Here is a 16,101-nt window from a genome sequence, read left to right as displayed (position 1 = left end):
ACGCATTTTTTTCCAACTTCAGTGGCTTATAATTTTATAATGGACTCCTCTAGAAAGCTAATATTGCAAATATTTACTAATTGGCATCCAAATTTTTCAATTATGGCATCAGATAGCTTCTGGGATGCATATTTCTCACTCTATAGGAAGCTAAAAATGGCTTTGGCCAAAACGAGCTAAAATAATTTTTGTGCTATCATATCCCGTTTTGGCTGCATTTCAGGAACATGCATACATACATACATACATGCATACATGCAGTATCGGAGCCCTCCTGAAAATATTCAACAACTTTGAATTTTTTCCTCATAACACAGTGATTATGGGGTCATTATCTTTCTATAGATGCATTTTTTCTGGGATAATACAGTTAGGTGATGAATTATAAAAGTTTTAACATAAGCCCTTGCCTCCGAGGGCTCTAAAATGGACTAATTTTGTCCCCTGGTTTGACCATGTTGCGCGGGGTTTAGGATCTTCATTTTTTTCCTAAAGATTGCCTCATATAAGATGTGTCTACTGACCGAATAATTTTATCTCACGCCCATGGCTTCATAGTAAAATAAATTTTTCTTTACATGCACGTTTTCTATAATTATTCAATTTTTTCATATTCATGAGCTAATAAATCTGAAACTGAACACACTAGCAAAGTGATACTGCAGATATTTATAAACTGGCATTTGAAATTGAAGGATCTGTTATCAGAATGCCTGATAAATGCATGTGTTTCTGTCTGTAGGAAGTTGAAAATGCCACTTTGACCAAAAATGGTGAATATGTAGGGGGCATTAACTGAGGTTATGTAAAACCGGGTGTAGTGGCGTGCGCCTGTAATCCGGCTACTCGGAGGCTTGGGTTGGAAGATCGCTTGAGGACGGGAGCTCTGTGCTGGGCCACGCTATGAGAGGGTGTAGGGCAGCCCGGAATCATGGCGAAACCCAATCCTTATCCCTGTGTCGTAAGAGGCGACCAGGGTTGCGTCAGGAAGGGCATCCGGCGTAAAACCTATGCCAAATCAGTATGCAGATCATAACAGATGATCCGCTGTGGCGACCCCGAACGGGAACAACAACAACATTAACTGAGGTTAAGTAACAACTTACATTATTCTTCTCATAAATTAATAATTATAAGTACATTTTTTTATTCAAAAATAAATTCTTGTAATGATAATCCAAACATATGCTTGGGTTTTAATTTTAAAAAAAACATGTCCTACAGTTCTCTATTTGAAGTCATTAGTTATGACATACACCACTTGATGGAGTAATGGTCTGTCACAACACTAGGGGCAGCACAGTCAAGCTGTCTATCTGTTTGTCTGTTTGGAGAACAAAGGAGAGGAGGAAACAAAGGAAATGGATGCAGAAAGACCTGGGCCCAGTGGCACAAGTTTGACAAGTAGATGCACTGTTGGAACCAAATTAGACCAGGAGTGTCACAAGACCTATTATACAAGGAAGGTTGGGCAAAAACAAGTTGCTGCTTTGGAGAAGAAGTCACAAGAATTGATTTAATGGAGATCAGGAATTACTTTCAGTTCAGAAGACGGTATTTGCCTACATCATGAGACTGTATACCTTTCCCGGTATGAGTGTCGACAGACCTCCTGTCTGTCCCCTCAAATTAAAGGACAGACCTCCACAAATTGAAAAATTTGGATGCCAATTGGTAAATATTTGCAATATTAGCTTTCCAGAGGAGTCCATTATAAAATTATAAGCCACTGAAGTTGGAAAAAAATGTTTTTCACATTTGGCATTTTTAGGGCCAAATTTCAAAGGTCTCTCGAGATAGATATTTTTTAAACTATGAGGAATTGAAAGCTAATCTTTTGCATGGTGGGTAGAGCCATATAGATCTACATTTAAGAATTTTTCCAGCAAAATCTGAGGAGGTGACCTGGGGAGGTTTTTGAAATTTAGGTGAGTTTGCACGGAATGACCCACATGTATATTTATTTATTGTGAAGGGCCCATCTACGGTCTGAACCTGCAAATCTTTCACCGTACACAAAAAAACACTTTGTGGCAGTTATTACCTCTACCGCCGAAGGTGCAGGTGGTTATGTTTTCACACCTCTCTCTCTATCTGTCCGTCAGTTTGTCTGTGTGTAGGATATCTCAAAAAGTTGCGGACAGATCTGGATGAAATTTTGTGGACAGGCTGGGTGTGTGACGAGGACGAACTGATTTGATTTTGATGAATATCTGGATCCAGATCCAACTGGTGTTGGCTTATTGGAAAGAGTGGTGGGTTTGGGATCCTATACTCGGGTCCTGAGTTCAAATCCTGCTTTTCTGTTGAATCAAAACCAGGTGGGGTTGACTCAGCCTGTTATCTTTCTGAGGTCGTCAAAATGAGTACCAGCTTGTTGGTATCCTGTGTCAGAGTGGCGACTCGTCCAGGATTGTGCCCAATAGCCCAGGAGGCTGCTTCGGCAGCACCAACGCTCTGCACAGAGTCTGGTCCCAATGGATGGATGGATGGATCCAGCGACAAGAAGTGATTCTTCACCATTGAGAGATTGGGCTAAACTAATATATTGTCGTGTGCAGGGGGTTTAACTAGTGCCGGATTAAGCCTCGGCTGGCCCAAAGCACATTTTGAAATTTTAGAGAATGGCCTGAAAAATTTAAATTAGATCTCGGGCTCATGGAAATGGACCCCAGACAAAAGATTAACTGATTCAAGAACAAAATATTTAATGTGAAAATAATTTTTGGCTGGCCCTAAGGCACATGCCTTGTCTGCCTGATGGTTAATCCAGCACTGGGTTTAACCCGACATGGACAGATGGCAAATCTTTTCCCTTGAAGGCTACAACCGAGACTCAGAGATTAATGCGCGCGCGTTAACTGGGCGGAATGGTGGAGAGACAATCCACCCAGGAGGAGCACAGCACAGGGGTGCTGCACCAGGACAGCACAAGGCTACAATTTCTTAAAAGGAATACATTTAATGAAAATATATGAATGCTTACAACAGACAATAATTCAAAAAGGTAATTATAACAATAAAACAAATAAACCCTCCAGTCGAGGTGCCTCCCACAGAGACTCAAATACAGACAAAGGGAACACAAAATGAAAAGAAAAGCCTTCCTTTTTGAACGATTCCTTTACTTAGCTTGGCCCAGAGCTGATCCTTATGGAACTGGAATCGAGGTGCTTCTCTCGTAGCGGGACGAATGCACGCCAGGCAATCCACGAGCGGCACTCCACATCAAGGCTCAAAGCCCCAGTGTAATGGCTCCGTGTGCTCCGGTCGTCCTCGTCGACTCGAACAAAAGGAAAAGGCCAGCGTCTTACTGCACCACGCGAGCCAAATCGCCTGAACATTGATTCAATGGCCGTGTCGTCGTCCTCGGCGTGCGCTCAACCTCCACTCTCGCCTCTCCAAACAATGCATCTAATGCCACCACTCTGATAACGGCTCCCCAAAATGCTCAAGCCAACTCCTCCTTCCTCTTAAAATGCGCAACCTCCTTCCTTTGACCTTGATCATGCCGAGATATCGTCCTATACCGTAGTCGGAAGCCTCCCACCATGCGCCAGCCTCTTAAAATGCGCAACCTCTTTTATCACGCCTATTTATCCTCCGCCTCTGGGGCATGGCCTGCTCGCACCAAACCCGGGAAGGCAGGGCTTCTCCTGCTCGGCCAGCTTCTGACGTCATGCCCATCAATCGTCCCTCGGGGGCGTGACTTCGCTTTCTGCCCGTTTATTGTGGTTTCAAGGACGCGTTCCCCACCTTCATTGCCAATCTTGAAATATAAAAACACGGAAAAATCAGTGCAATCACATATTGGGGAACTTATTCTTACTCCCTAGGCTAATTAACACCGCACAACCCCTCGTGCGGTGACATGCAATACTTAAGCTCACAGGTTCCCTACTTACTCACATCGAGATGCCTCCTACTCTTCCACGGACCAAGCAACTCCACACAATTCTTTATTCCCTCTTCGATTCTTCCATCTACCCCCACGATCGTAACAATAATAGCACGATATCTCAAAGTTGTGGACGGATTCACATGAAACCTGGTGGATCGGTTGGGTGTGTGACCACGACAAATTCATTCGTTTTCGGTAAACATCCAAATCCAGATCTGGATACGATAATTATTTAATTTTAAAAAGTGATTCTTCACCATTGAGAGGTAGGGCCAGAAACTATGTCGTACTGTATCGCATGATATTTAAAAAATGTATTGGGCTCGAGATGTTCTCGTGGATCAGGCATTACGTGGCGGAGGTATGCGCTCTACCGAGTGCCCTTCTAGTTTGAGGCTATCTTTGGAAAATGCTCCTCACCCGTTCTTCACACTTGATGCATGGAATCCAGACCGGTGGACACTGCTCATGCTAAATCTGATTAATTTAACCCTGTGTTTTCAGAAAAGGTCACGGTCGCTTATCCCGCTGTTTTTGGTCCCATTAAACCCCCTTTCGAAAACATTTCAGAGCATGTGGGATGTTTTCAGGTAGAACACCTCAAGAATGACCTGGAAAAGAGCGAAGACCGAGGACGCAACCTCCCCCCCTGCCGAGGTGGAAACATTTCTTGCTTTTCCTAACACTATTGACCCAGAGAGCATCAGAGTCCTTATACTCAGACTGTTAATCTCGATTGTCTTGTTACAGATTGAGGTGACGGCAAGGTTGTCTCATTTATTGACGGATGTTTGCCTGCATCATGGAAACTGCCAATGTCACCAAAATGCGATTAAAAATGGTGCCAAACCTGACTCTGAACGATAGACCAATCAACCTTCTCCCCATCATAGGCAGAGTGATGGAATTGATGATTGTGGTGGAACTCAAGACAAAATAATAACAAGGACAAATGTGTCCAAGAGCCACGTCCTAAAGGTTTTGTCTTCACCAGAAGCAGAAGAACAACAACAACAACAACAACAACAACAACAACTTCTGATATTTCGTCACGTGCCTTGACGGAGCCAATAGCGAGACCCGTCATGGAGGCTCCTCGTCCATGACGAGAAAATCGTGTATTTACGAAATTACAACACATTAAATGGAATAATCTTTAAATAGTAACGTGAACTTTTCGAAACTTTAAAGCAAATGTCCGAATATATTTAAAAGTTCATGATAGACGCTCTCAAAAGGCACCCTCAATGCGAGGATGTGTACAGGTGTTTAGTATTGAAGGAGATCCGGATCCTGGATATGAAATAGTCGCGTCCTAAAGGTTTTGTCTTCACCAGAAGAAGAAGAACAACAACGAGGAGCTCTCTTAGAGCCAGCGTTCGCTACGCAAGACTCGGCGAAAAAATTTGTCCATCTCTGATCTCGGAAAATTATTTAGACTTCAGTCGAAGTCATTCTGTTATGGATATGCTGCGTGTATGTCAGTGATGCGCTTTAAGGCGAAATCGATCCGATTTGATTGTACATGCTCATTCTGACGTGACGGAAGAATGGAAAAAAAAATAATAAAGAAGCGTTAAGTAATATGATCTTCCTATTGGGTGCAGAGAAAGAGCGTGAATAGGTAAACGGACACATTACGCTTCACGCACAATGGGCACAGGTTCAGTTCATCAGCTTGTTGATACAAAATGGCATCAAATTGCAAGTTGTCGCTACTCCTAGTATATAGGGGCTCTTGGTGTAACCGGTCCTGTGCAGATCATGTCCCTAAGGTGACCACGAAAGCCAGCTGCGCCCGCAGAATGCTCATCAGGGCCAAGTCCTACCTTTGCCGTCCTCACCTTGTAACAATGTATGAAGAGTTCACCCTGATTGTCATCGAATATAGCTTCTCATCTGCAGACTGCTGATGTTGCTTCCCGTTTTGCCCTGCTTTTGAGGCCCCTCCGTATCATTGGAATCTTGCATCGGGTTGGTGGTGGTATTTATTTATTTATTTTTATTTTTACTCGTGCTTTTGATCTTTCACCTCGGCCTTCTCATCTCTCCACCCAGCCCCTGCCCTTCAAGGTTGCATGCATTCCGCCAGAATGTCCTTTGTCACCACTGCTGTCATTGTCCTTCCTTGTTAAGTCTGAACTCCATGCTCATCTCCAATCCTTCATGCTTTCGTAACTCTCTTTACTCACCTCTGAAACTGTCTTCCTGAGTCGGTTGTCTTGAAGTCTTCCAAACAATTTTGAGTCTGCTGCCCACCACCACCACGTGGTCTTGTTCTTCTCCTCTTCTTCCTTTTATAAGGGGTGATGTCCGGTGGCATCAAGCTTCGGCCCGCCTTGACCACGATACTCCTTCACACCCCCCCCCCCCACACACACACACCCCTTCCCCTCTGTCTTCAGCCCACTCTCTCCACTCTCCAAGCACCCTCTACCTTACAGATGTCCCTCCTCACCATGTTGAGCTTCACCATACCCGCCAAGATCCTTCTCCCGATCCTTCTCCTGCAAGCCCTCTCGTGCTGCGGTGCATCTGTTTGTTGTTACCTCACTCTTTTCTCTTTGCTTCCATTGAATTCCAAAATGTGAATTGAAAAATTATTTTATTTTCATTGGTATCTCACAATGTTGCTCAAACTCTGTTCATCACAACGATGTCCATCGTTGCATAATTAACATTCCACCAATGCAACCACATTGTCGTGCGACACCACTTTTCTGAAATGCAACTGCAGTACGATCACGTGACTCGTGGAATCACAATTGGAACGTTGAAACCGAGTTATTAACCTCGATGAAAATGTTTTCTTCACTTTTCATCTTCCGAACGAGGACATTTATTTGCCACAACATCATAATGTTCATATTTGAGATATTTGCATCATTGAAGGTAAATTGCATTCATAAATGAAAATAATGTTCTTGATATTTGAAACATCTGCTGCTTCAGTAGTATCGGGCAATGTGTGTTCTATCTTGTTTTTTTATTTTTTTGTTTGTTCGTTTGTTTGTTTTCTTCGACAGTTGTGTGCGTGCTTGCCTCCGCCTGCTCACCGCGATGGTCATGCAAGGCACAGATTGTGCTCGGGACCTCCTGAGCCACTTTGACTTTAATCACAGGTCTCTGATGGTACTTCCGAAGCAGCATGACCCAAAGGTGAATATCCCAATATGAGATGATTTCCTGGCGCTGTTTTCATTCTTTAAAAATACATTAAAAATATATATATATATTTGTCAATGCTGAATGCAGAACTGTCTGCCTTCTGTTTATTCTCGTATCATTGTTCCATATAAAGTACAATCAACATTTTGTTTTTAATTTTTTATTTTTTTTATAGCCGACACCATGCCAATTGGTTCCGTTTCAACTCTTTCTTAACCTCGTATAAATGGTCATTTTTGTTTATCCTTCTTCGTTAAAATGCAATGCCAGGCTGCGGGGTAGCATCATTGGCTGAAGGTGTGGCTGTGCCGCTGATGCAAGGCCCTCTGCAGGTTAGGGCAGGGATTTGTAATTTACCTACTCTTCACAAAGGACACCGAGGGATCTTTAACGTCCACCAGCGAAAGCTGGCAGACGCCGGTTTAACGTCCACTCGAGGGAAGGCGCAGACATTTATGAATCGCCCTGCCTGCGACACACCTTGATTGTTTTTTTCTTTATTTATTTTTTTTCCTCTCTCTGAAATTTTGTCTTGCTTACCTGTTATGACCTTGTGGATCTCTCTGGCACAGGTGAAAGAAGATGTGCGCATGGTCTTTGTCAAGTTTGTGTTGGCCTTCCTTCTCAGTGGTGATGCCTCGATCATTAGCCAGACCCTGGCGGTCAAAGGTGAGCTTAAAAAAAAAAAAAAAAGTTATGTTGGAAACTCACAGGTCAGAGAGAATTTTTTTTTTGGCGTAACAAGACGTTCATTCTCATATACTGTACAGAACTTCACCGACCCCTGACCCGAATAATTAATAATATATTGTTACGGAAATGGCCCTTATTGGACTACTAAATATAGGATTAGCTCAGATCCCCCATTAAATGCATGTATAGCTAGGTTGTTTGGTGAAGTGGGCGTTATATGTGTGTCGGGAGGTGTAAGAGGCTGTTTTGTTGTCTGAGCGGTGGTGGAACAATGGCCCCTCTTCTTCCTCCCCTCTATGGACGATAGGCCCCGCCCAGTCGGCTGGGAGGGTGTGGCCAAGGGGAAGAGGTGGAGCTAAGGGGAGGAGTTTGTCGGCTTCGCCGAGAGAAGGCGTGTTCGTGTGTCGGGAGAGGAAACGAAGACGTGAGGTTGAGGTTGAGTTTGGAAGTTTGGAAAACTGCTGGCGGTTGAGAGGCTGCTCGTGTGTCGAAGGAGCGAACGAAGCGAGCGAAGGAAGGCTTCGTGAAAAGAGAATGGTGTTTGGAGAACAGTCGCTCTCGAGAGGGTGCTCGTGTTTCGAAGCGAGCGAACGTAAGAGAGGCTGCCTGCACGTCGAATCGGCGATCGACTCTAAGGAAAGAAAAGGTGATTCGACAGAGAGAGGAACTGAGAGGATGAAGCGGAAGTCGGGCTTCGAGGTGGGAAGGCAGGAGAGGAGACGCCGGAGCCTCTGACGGTCCCTGCTCACATCAACGGCTCGTCACGTTTGCCGATCCGCTTGCCGGAGCCTGGCACCTCGATTTGGGCCTTGTCTGGAGAACAGGCCAGGCCTGGATTTGTATGCTGGACCGTTAGAGAGATCGGCTGAGGACCATCGTCGACATTGCGTGGGGCCGGAACGCGCTGAGGAGGACGTGCGCACGCGGTGACTTGAGCAGGAAGAGTACGGCGCCGCCATCTTGCCACGCGGCGCGTTTGAGCTGGGAGTTCGAATCCGTGGACATCCGCCTGTTGCGAGCGACATTCGTGCTTTTGACACTGTCCTCTCGTCCATGAAACCTCACCAAGTACTCTGTCTTGTCTTGCATGCATGCTGTCTGTCTTTGTCTGCACGTTGTCTAAGGCATATTTCGGTAGCGACCCCCTCGAAACGTGTAGTACGTGGTTCCCAAGTTACGGGTTGAGGATTGTTAATAAAACTATTGTCGTGAATTATGCTTGTGTTGTAATCCCCGATGTTCCCCAATAAATCTGGTTAATTCGTATGAAGTTGCCACTATGGATTAATTTGTGTCGCGTCGAGGAACGATCCGTTCGAGTGGCATATAAAACCAAAATGGTTACAGACTGGCAGAAAACGCTCGGCATCTGACACAACTAGTCTGTAACCAGGGGTTCTATTTCCCCAACTGGCAAGGTACAAGTATTACGTTGGTATCGCGATTGAAGGCGCGTGACCCGAGGCCTGTGCCGAGCCGGCCGGCTTTATAAACCCCGGAGACGGCCGGAGTGGGTTGAGAATCCCTCCGTCGCTGAATCCTTAACAATATTAATCTTTTACGTATTTGATCGCCCCACATAGACTGTGCTATTGCTTATAAAGAACTGTTTTCCCCTTCACCTTTATTTATTTATTTACTATTTTGTACACCTCGTCGAGGCTTGTACGAGAGCTAACACACAACACACAGCGATGGGGGCATGAGACAAGAGGGGCGGGAGTGGGAAGGAGTGGGAATTTTTGTTCCACCCATCTTGTATTATTTATTTGTTTTCAGGTTTGGTTGCTGATTTGTTTAAAACTGGACTTCGGCAAGATCGTCTGTCAACGGTTCACCTGATGCTGTCGACTCTACGGTCTCGAGTATGTTTTCCGTTTTCGTTATGGCCAACTTGATTGATTTAAACAGGGCTTTGAGTGCAAGGATCGTAAAATGCTTCGTTCATGAAAAACGTGGAAGAAAAATCGTGGATTTGACACACTTTTGTGAAAGACGCTCGTGATACGAACACGCCCAACGTGCGGTGCTTTCATCCGGTGTGACTAACACCTCGTGGAACTTGCAGGTATTGAAGAATGTGGCAATCACTAAAACACAGAAGCTGAGTCTCTTCACACCGGGAGTCCTTGCTCAACTTGCAACTCTATATTCCTGGAATGGCATTGATGATGTCACAGATATACAGGTTTTCAGAGCTTTTGATCTCTTTGGTATCTCACCCTCGTATAATGTTCAAGTCTGTACGAAACTCCCATTTCTGAGTTTGGCTAAAAACTTGTTGACCTGATGCTTGCAGTTGTGTATATATATGTATGTATATGTATATGTTTTTAGTTGATTGATGATTGTTTGATTTAGGACATTGAAGCACAGAGCGATGCTGGCAAAGTGCTTGTGAGGGAACAGGTGCATGCATTCCTCATGGAACTGTGCTGCTCCTCCAAATTTGGCATCGGCTTCCACGACCCCAACTTTGGAACTTATGGCAGGTCAGGAAACCCTCACATTGGGAACCATTTGCACGGTCCTACCAGAAGTCGTGGGATACTCATTTTCAGTCTTGAGAATTCCTTGCATGTATATCTGATTTGCATAATTACAAGATATTAAATGGCCTCAACACCGAGGCTTCTTTTGTATTGTCAATCAAATTGTGTGTCCCATGACTTTTGGTAGCAAAGTTTCTTCATTCCATTTTCTTTAAATGACACGTTTTTTTTTTTTGTTTTTTTTTTTCCTTCCAATCTTGCTCTGTCCCTCTCCCCAAATGCTTAACGTAGCCCCTTATCTCACTTTCCCCTTGTTACTCTGATTCCCTGTCACCCTCGTTTTCCTTTTCTCACCACTCTTCCAACAATCTCCTCCCCTTACTTACCCAACTTGAACGTTCTCTTCCCTAAATTTTCTCCCCATCTTCCTTTTCTCAATTTAACCCCCCCCCCTCTCCCATTCCTCCCTCCAAACACATGATGTATACATACGTAGAGGGCTGCTTTATATGTGTTTAGGTTGATGGAGCTAAAATACATGAGTGAAGCATCTTTGAAACGGCATACCAACGACGACACACCAGGAAAATGACATACAACGGTCTCCACTGTACGAACTTTGTTACAGATTTTACAATTCCCACTACCATTGCCTTCCAGGGTTGGGAATATAACACTGCTGCGCTTCCTGGTTGCGATGCACGGCATCGCCGATGATGCTCTCAAATGCGAGCTCGTGGTACGCGTGTTGCGGGCTTTTCCAGACCTGCTTGCACGTTTCCTGTCTCAGTGTAATCTCAGCTTCGTGCCTCGCCAAAGCTCTGCTTGGTTGCACAATATGCAGTTACTCCGCAAGGTAGGCCTTTCAATTTCTGATGCACAACAGCAAGTGTTACTGCTTCACAAAGCGGTCATTGTACTTGTGGTCAACATAACAATTGCTTCTTTGGTTCTGGGAACGCAGAAAAGGGTTATCTTGCTGGGGTCTTTCCTCTGACTCTATGGTCCTGAGTTTAGGTGCAGTGAGCGTCTGACTATAACAGACCTGATGCGGCGCAAACTACATTTACCTCCACCACCGAAGGTGAAGGACGTTATGTAGAACGAACAAAAATGTATTGGGCCCGATATGTTCTCGTGGATCAGGCGTTGCGTGCCGGGGGTATGCGCTCTACCGGGTGCCCTTCCAGTTGTTAATGTAAAACACCTATGACAGTATTTCCATGAAAACGCACACACCCCTTTCACTTTAATGCCCCTTTCACAGGAAAAGTGATTTCGTCGATGCTTTGGTAAGTATGAAGGTGTGGTAGAGAATTTGTGATAACTGAGATGATGAAAAAGAAGAAGATAGATTTTAAATGATTTGATGTTTCCTGTGAAAATCATTATGAAGATGTGATGATCATTCGGAAGAGAATATAATCCATTGTGTTTTCCGGATTCAAAGAAAAGAATACAAGATGAAAAAGAGCAATCGGAGATTGCAGACCCTCGCCAGGACTTGTTTTCTCTCGTGTATCGTGTGTGTTGTTTGTGTGTTGCGTAATTAAAAGACATAATTAGAAATGCCACTTTATAAGCCGCTGGCAGTGATGACCGGGTACCAAGACGTCCCGCTTTGATGCAACCCCACTTTGATCGGACACCTGACCCTGACGCACTACGTTTATGATTATTTACGACCCACGACGTCTACCTCAAATGCATCCAGGCACAGCCAAGTGAGCCTTATTCAAAAAAAAATCAAAAAGAACCCAGATTAAAAAAAAAACCAAATGATTCAGGCTTCCAGACCATGCGTCCGATCAAGTTGAAATTTAAAATGTACATTCCCCATCATAACTCGATCATAAATGTGGAGTTTCCCGTCGATCGATGAACCGATTCAAGAGAAATTTTTTTTTTTTAAAGATCGTCGCTCAATCCAATATGGCTGCCAGACCATGTGACCTATCGATGATTGTGAACATCCTGGTATCCCCAAGGCTTGTGGGACATGTGTGTGAAGTTCCCCTCGATCTGTCTAGCCATGCTGGTGAATTTATTATTATTTATTTTTAATAGGTTTAAAAACAATAAAAAAAACCAAAGAACAATATGGATGGATGTTGAATCACATGATTGATGACGTTATCAAGTTTTTTTTTTATTTTTTTTATTTTTTATTTTTTTATTTTATTTGGACCAACTTAGCCCGAGATGACCCTCAAAAATGTTCATATTGATTAGATGTAGTGTTCTGCATATGCAACTAGAGGGGGAGCACTCTGTCGAGTGCAAAACCTCTGCCGCCAATACTGCTGGGTCACTCAAGTGAACCTGATATCCTATTCATTCAATTTGACGTCAACAGTGCTCACAGAGTTATAGTTTGCAACTTTCCCTTTTGCTTTTAACTTTTACATACTCAATTCATTCGTCATAACTAGATTCCTTGAGACAAATTGATTTTACGTGGGTATATCCACCTGAAGTTCCAAAATCAGCCGCAATTATAATTTTGGCATGTTTTTTGTTGTTGGAAATCACTTAAAACATGTAGAAACATTGTCTCGGCTTCACGCTGTCGAAACCAGGGCATTTAAGATCATCGGCATCTCCCGCAATGAAGCTGAGTCTTTGGGCCTCTCACTCAATCACCGCAGGTTGGTCGGTGGTCTTTCTGTCTTCTACCGACTCCTCTCCAGCCTTGCCCCCCCCTGCTCTCTCTGCAATTTGTCCCCACCACATTTCCACAGGGCGCTCAAGGTCCGCCAACAACCCCCTTCTGGTAAAACTACCAAAATCACGAATCACTGCTCATCTTCACTCTTTCATTCCTCTTTTTTCCCGCCTTTGGAATAAACTTCCTCACTCTATTCTTTCCCATTCTTCCCTCCAGGCTTTCAAAACAGCTGTTTACCACCACCTCTTATCTTCCCCCATCCAAATCCACGATCTTTTCTACCCCCGATAATCCACCCAAGCCCTCTTCCTTCAATTCCCCTGCTTTCCTTCCTGAAAGTCCCTGTAATGTCCATCTTCTCTTCGCCATGTTCCCCGTCCCATCCCCATCCCTCTCCCTTCCACAGTTCACCTAATGTGTCTGTTCCCCATTGTTTTGTCCCTTCCACTCCTGCCCCTCTTGTCTCATGCCCCCTTGCTGTGAGTTGTGTGTTAGCTCTCATACGAGCCTCGACAAGGTATACAAAAAAAAAAAAATTCAAATATTTTTTCAAAATTATCGCCATAGCGGCCATATTGGATTTTGGACCAAGTCCTAAATCTAATGGCATGATCCTTGGACCATACCTAGTCCCCCCACCAAATTTCGTCGAAATCTGTTGAGTTTTTCCGTAATACTGTTCACAAACAAACAAACAAACAAACAGAAAGGGGTGAAAACAGTAACCTCCGATCTTTGATGGCGGAGGTTAATTATGACGTCATAACGAAGGCACCAATGATGTCATAAAAAATAACCACACTTATTCCCCATGAGAAGTACTTGCCATGAGCCAAGTTTCAACTTTTTTCCTTGGTGCGGTTTCAGAGATATGGAGTTCCAAAGTTCTGTTTTTCCAACATGGCTGCCACGCCACGTGACCTCTGACGTCATAATTATCAATCAAACATTCCACAAGAGTCGTCGCTCCAATGGTGAAAATTTCATCTCGATCTGACGCAAGCGTTTGCAGAGAAGAACACTAACGTTCTGTTCGGACAAACAGACAAACAGACAAACAGTCACACAGACAAACAGATGGAGCCAAATGCCGTACCCTCTCCTCCACTGAGGGTAATAATTGTCATCTTCACTTTTCCTTGATCATGCTTCTTCATTTTCTCAAAATTTCTCCACAAATATAATGTCTTCCAAGGTGCCCCGTGCCCTGCCATCTGCAAACTTCCCAACCCGGGGGTCTGCTACTATTACCCCTTCCTCCACCTGGTGACCACGAGCAATTCCATCCAACCTTTCCCATTCCTCCTTTGCTCCTCTGATTCTTGTCAAAGCCCATATAATCTCTGGCTATTGAGATTGATCAACATCGGCATCACAGAATGTGGATGTTCTCTTGGGCCATCAAGAACGCACGACAATCTGCCTTCTCACAAAAAGGGTGGGGTCTCGACTGGAAGAGAAGCGGTTCGGAAAAGGGGCACAAGCCCATAGGGAGTGAGTATTCCATTGAGCTACGGACAAGGTCCTTGTAGGCTGAGTAGTTGTGATTTTTTTTTTTTTCCCCCCCCAAGGAATCAGTTGGAACGACGGTTGATGTCTTTGGATGTCAGCTTTGCTATAATGTCAGCGCAGGAGAGGTCTTGGCTGATTGTGAGGCCGAGATGTTCAAGAGACTGAACCGAGATTACGGTGGTTGATTATGGAAATGTATCGGTTGGTTCGTTTGATAATCTGGAGCACGTCGCTCATGGTTTCCGGATCCAAAGTTAAATCCCATATACTGTGTTGATTTTTTTCTCCTATGATCCAGTAATGCTCTTGTCACGTGTGTGTTACATGCTGTTGGAGCTCATTCATGAGCGCACGTCGCTGAAAATCCAAGTCAAAATTACTCGACAAAGCAATGGGGCGCATAAAAAGGGGAACTTGCTTTGTGGGTTCATTCCTGGTTGAATGTGGGGAATGGTATTATCTCAAAGCTTTGTATGCAAGACTATTGGATATCGATATGACGGTGTAATTGGTTTGTTGCTGTGTTTCAGATTTACGAGGCACAGCCCGTATTGTCGAAGGCCCTGCAGAGCTGCCATTCGATTCCGATTCCCCGCTTGGTGTCCATGGTCCTGGTGACGACAGTTCCTCCAGTGCTGGACCGCAGCACCGTTTCACGTGGTCTTATGGTATCTGTCCAGCATCACCCTCAACCTCTCTCGGCCCTCTTTTCGAGGGGATAAAAGATTGAGGATTTGGATTGGGGAAGATAAGAGGTGGTGGTGAACGGCTGTTTTGAAGGCCTGGAGGGAATAATGGGGTTGAAGATAGTGAGGGAGTTTATTTCAAAGGTGGAAAACAAAAGAGGAATGAAAGAGTGAAGGTGAGCAGTGATTCGTGGTTTTGGTAGTTTTACCAGAAGGGGGTTGTTGGCGGACCTTGAGCGCACTGCGGAAATGTGGTGGGGACAAATCGAAGACTTTTAAACTTTTACCTAAAACTTTTAAAAACCACAGTTTGCCATGGATGCTCGCTTTCCATCAACCATTCTTTTTTTCCAACTTCAGTGCCAACTCACCCCCCTCACCCCTCACTCTCACTCTCAAAGCAACCATCCCACTCTTCTCCCTCCAAGCCTCCCTCTCACCTCTTTCAAAATTCCCCCTCACCACCTTTCTCCCACCTTTCATCCCCCTCACTCTTCCTTCTCTAAGTTGCCCCCCTCTCATCCACCAACCTGCCTCCCTCCACTGCCCTCTCACCTCCATCTCTTCACTCCACCTCCTCAAATCCTCAACTGCCATCTTCCTTGTCTCTTGTCCCCCTCTCTCCCAGCACCACAGAGCCTTTTCTCCTCCTCATTCGGCCCTCCCCTCGCTATTCTGCAATACCCCACACTCCTTCAGCAACCCTCCTTACCTCCCCCTCGTCCCTCGTCCTACCCTCCCCGCCCCTCCACCTCCTGCACCCAAAGCCTCCTCCCCTACCTCTTCATTAAAAGTGTGGACCTCAAATATCCGGGGCCTTCGCTCAAACCTTTCAGATCTTTCCATGCAGGTTGCCACTGACAAACCAGACATTATCTGCCTAACAGAAACTTTCCTCTCCCAAGACGTGTCTGACTCCCAAGTATCTCTCCCTGGTTACTCCCTCTTACGGTATGACAGACCTGAGCCTCGTCCTGGTGG

At 44.8% G+C, this 16,101-nt stretch overlaps 1 protein-coding gene across 3 annotated transcripts in view; it reads left to right on the top strand.

The window, feature by feature from the left end:
- The window catches only part of URB1 (URB1 ribosome biogenesis factor), a 175,519-nt gene that overhangs the window by 15,860 nt on the left and 143,558 nt on the right, over positions 1–16,101 (top strand). For all 3 annotated transcript variants that reach the window (XM_085890598.1, XM_085890597.1, XM_085890599.1), the window contains 7 exons: positions 6,928–7,060; positions 7,642–7,738; positions 9,542–9,627; positions 9,831–9,950; positions 10,124–10,254; positions 10,915–11,110; positions 14,965–15,102. In XM_085890598.1, the coding sequence (XP_085746724.1) occupies positions 6,928–7,060; positions 7,642–7,738; positions 9,542–9,627; positions 9,831–9,950; positions 10,124–10,254; positions 10,915–11,110; positions 14,965–15,102 (901 nt within the window). The remainder of the gene's footprint in view (positions 1–6,927; positions 7,061–7,641; positions 7,739–9,541; positions 9,628–9,830; positions 9,951–10,123; positions 10,255–10,914; positions 11,111–14,964; positions 15,103–16,101) is intronic.

This window comes from Eptatretus burgeri, chromosome 8 (assembly GCF_056783735.1).
Source record: "Eptatretus burgeri isolate ZD-2024b chromosome 8, Ebu_testis_v1, whole genome shotgun sequence".
In the NCBI taxonomy this organism is placed as follows: domain Eukaryota; kingdom Metazoa; phylum Chordata; class Myxini; order Myxiniformes; family Myxinidae; genus Eptatretus; species Eptatretus burgeri.
Note: the sequence above shows the minus strand (reverse complement) of the source record. Positions and strands in the feature narration are given on the sequence as shown.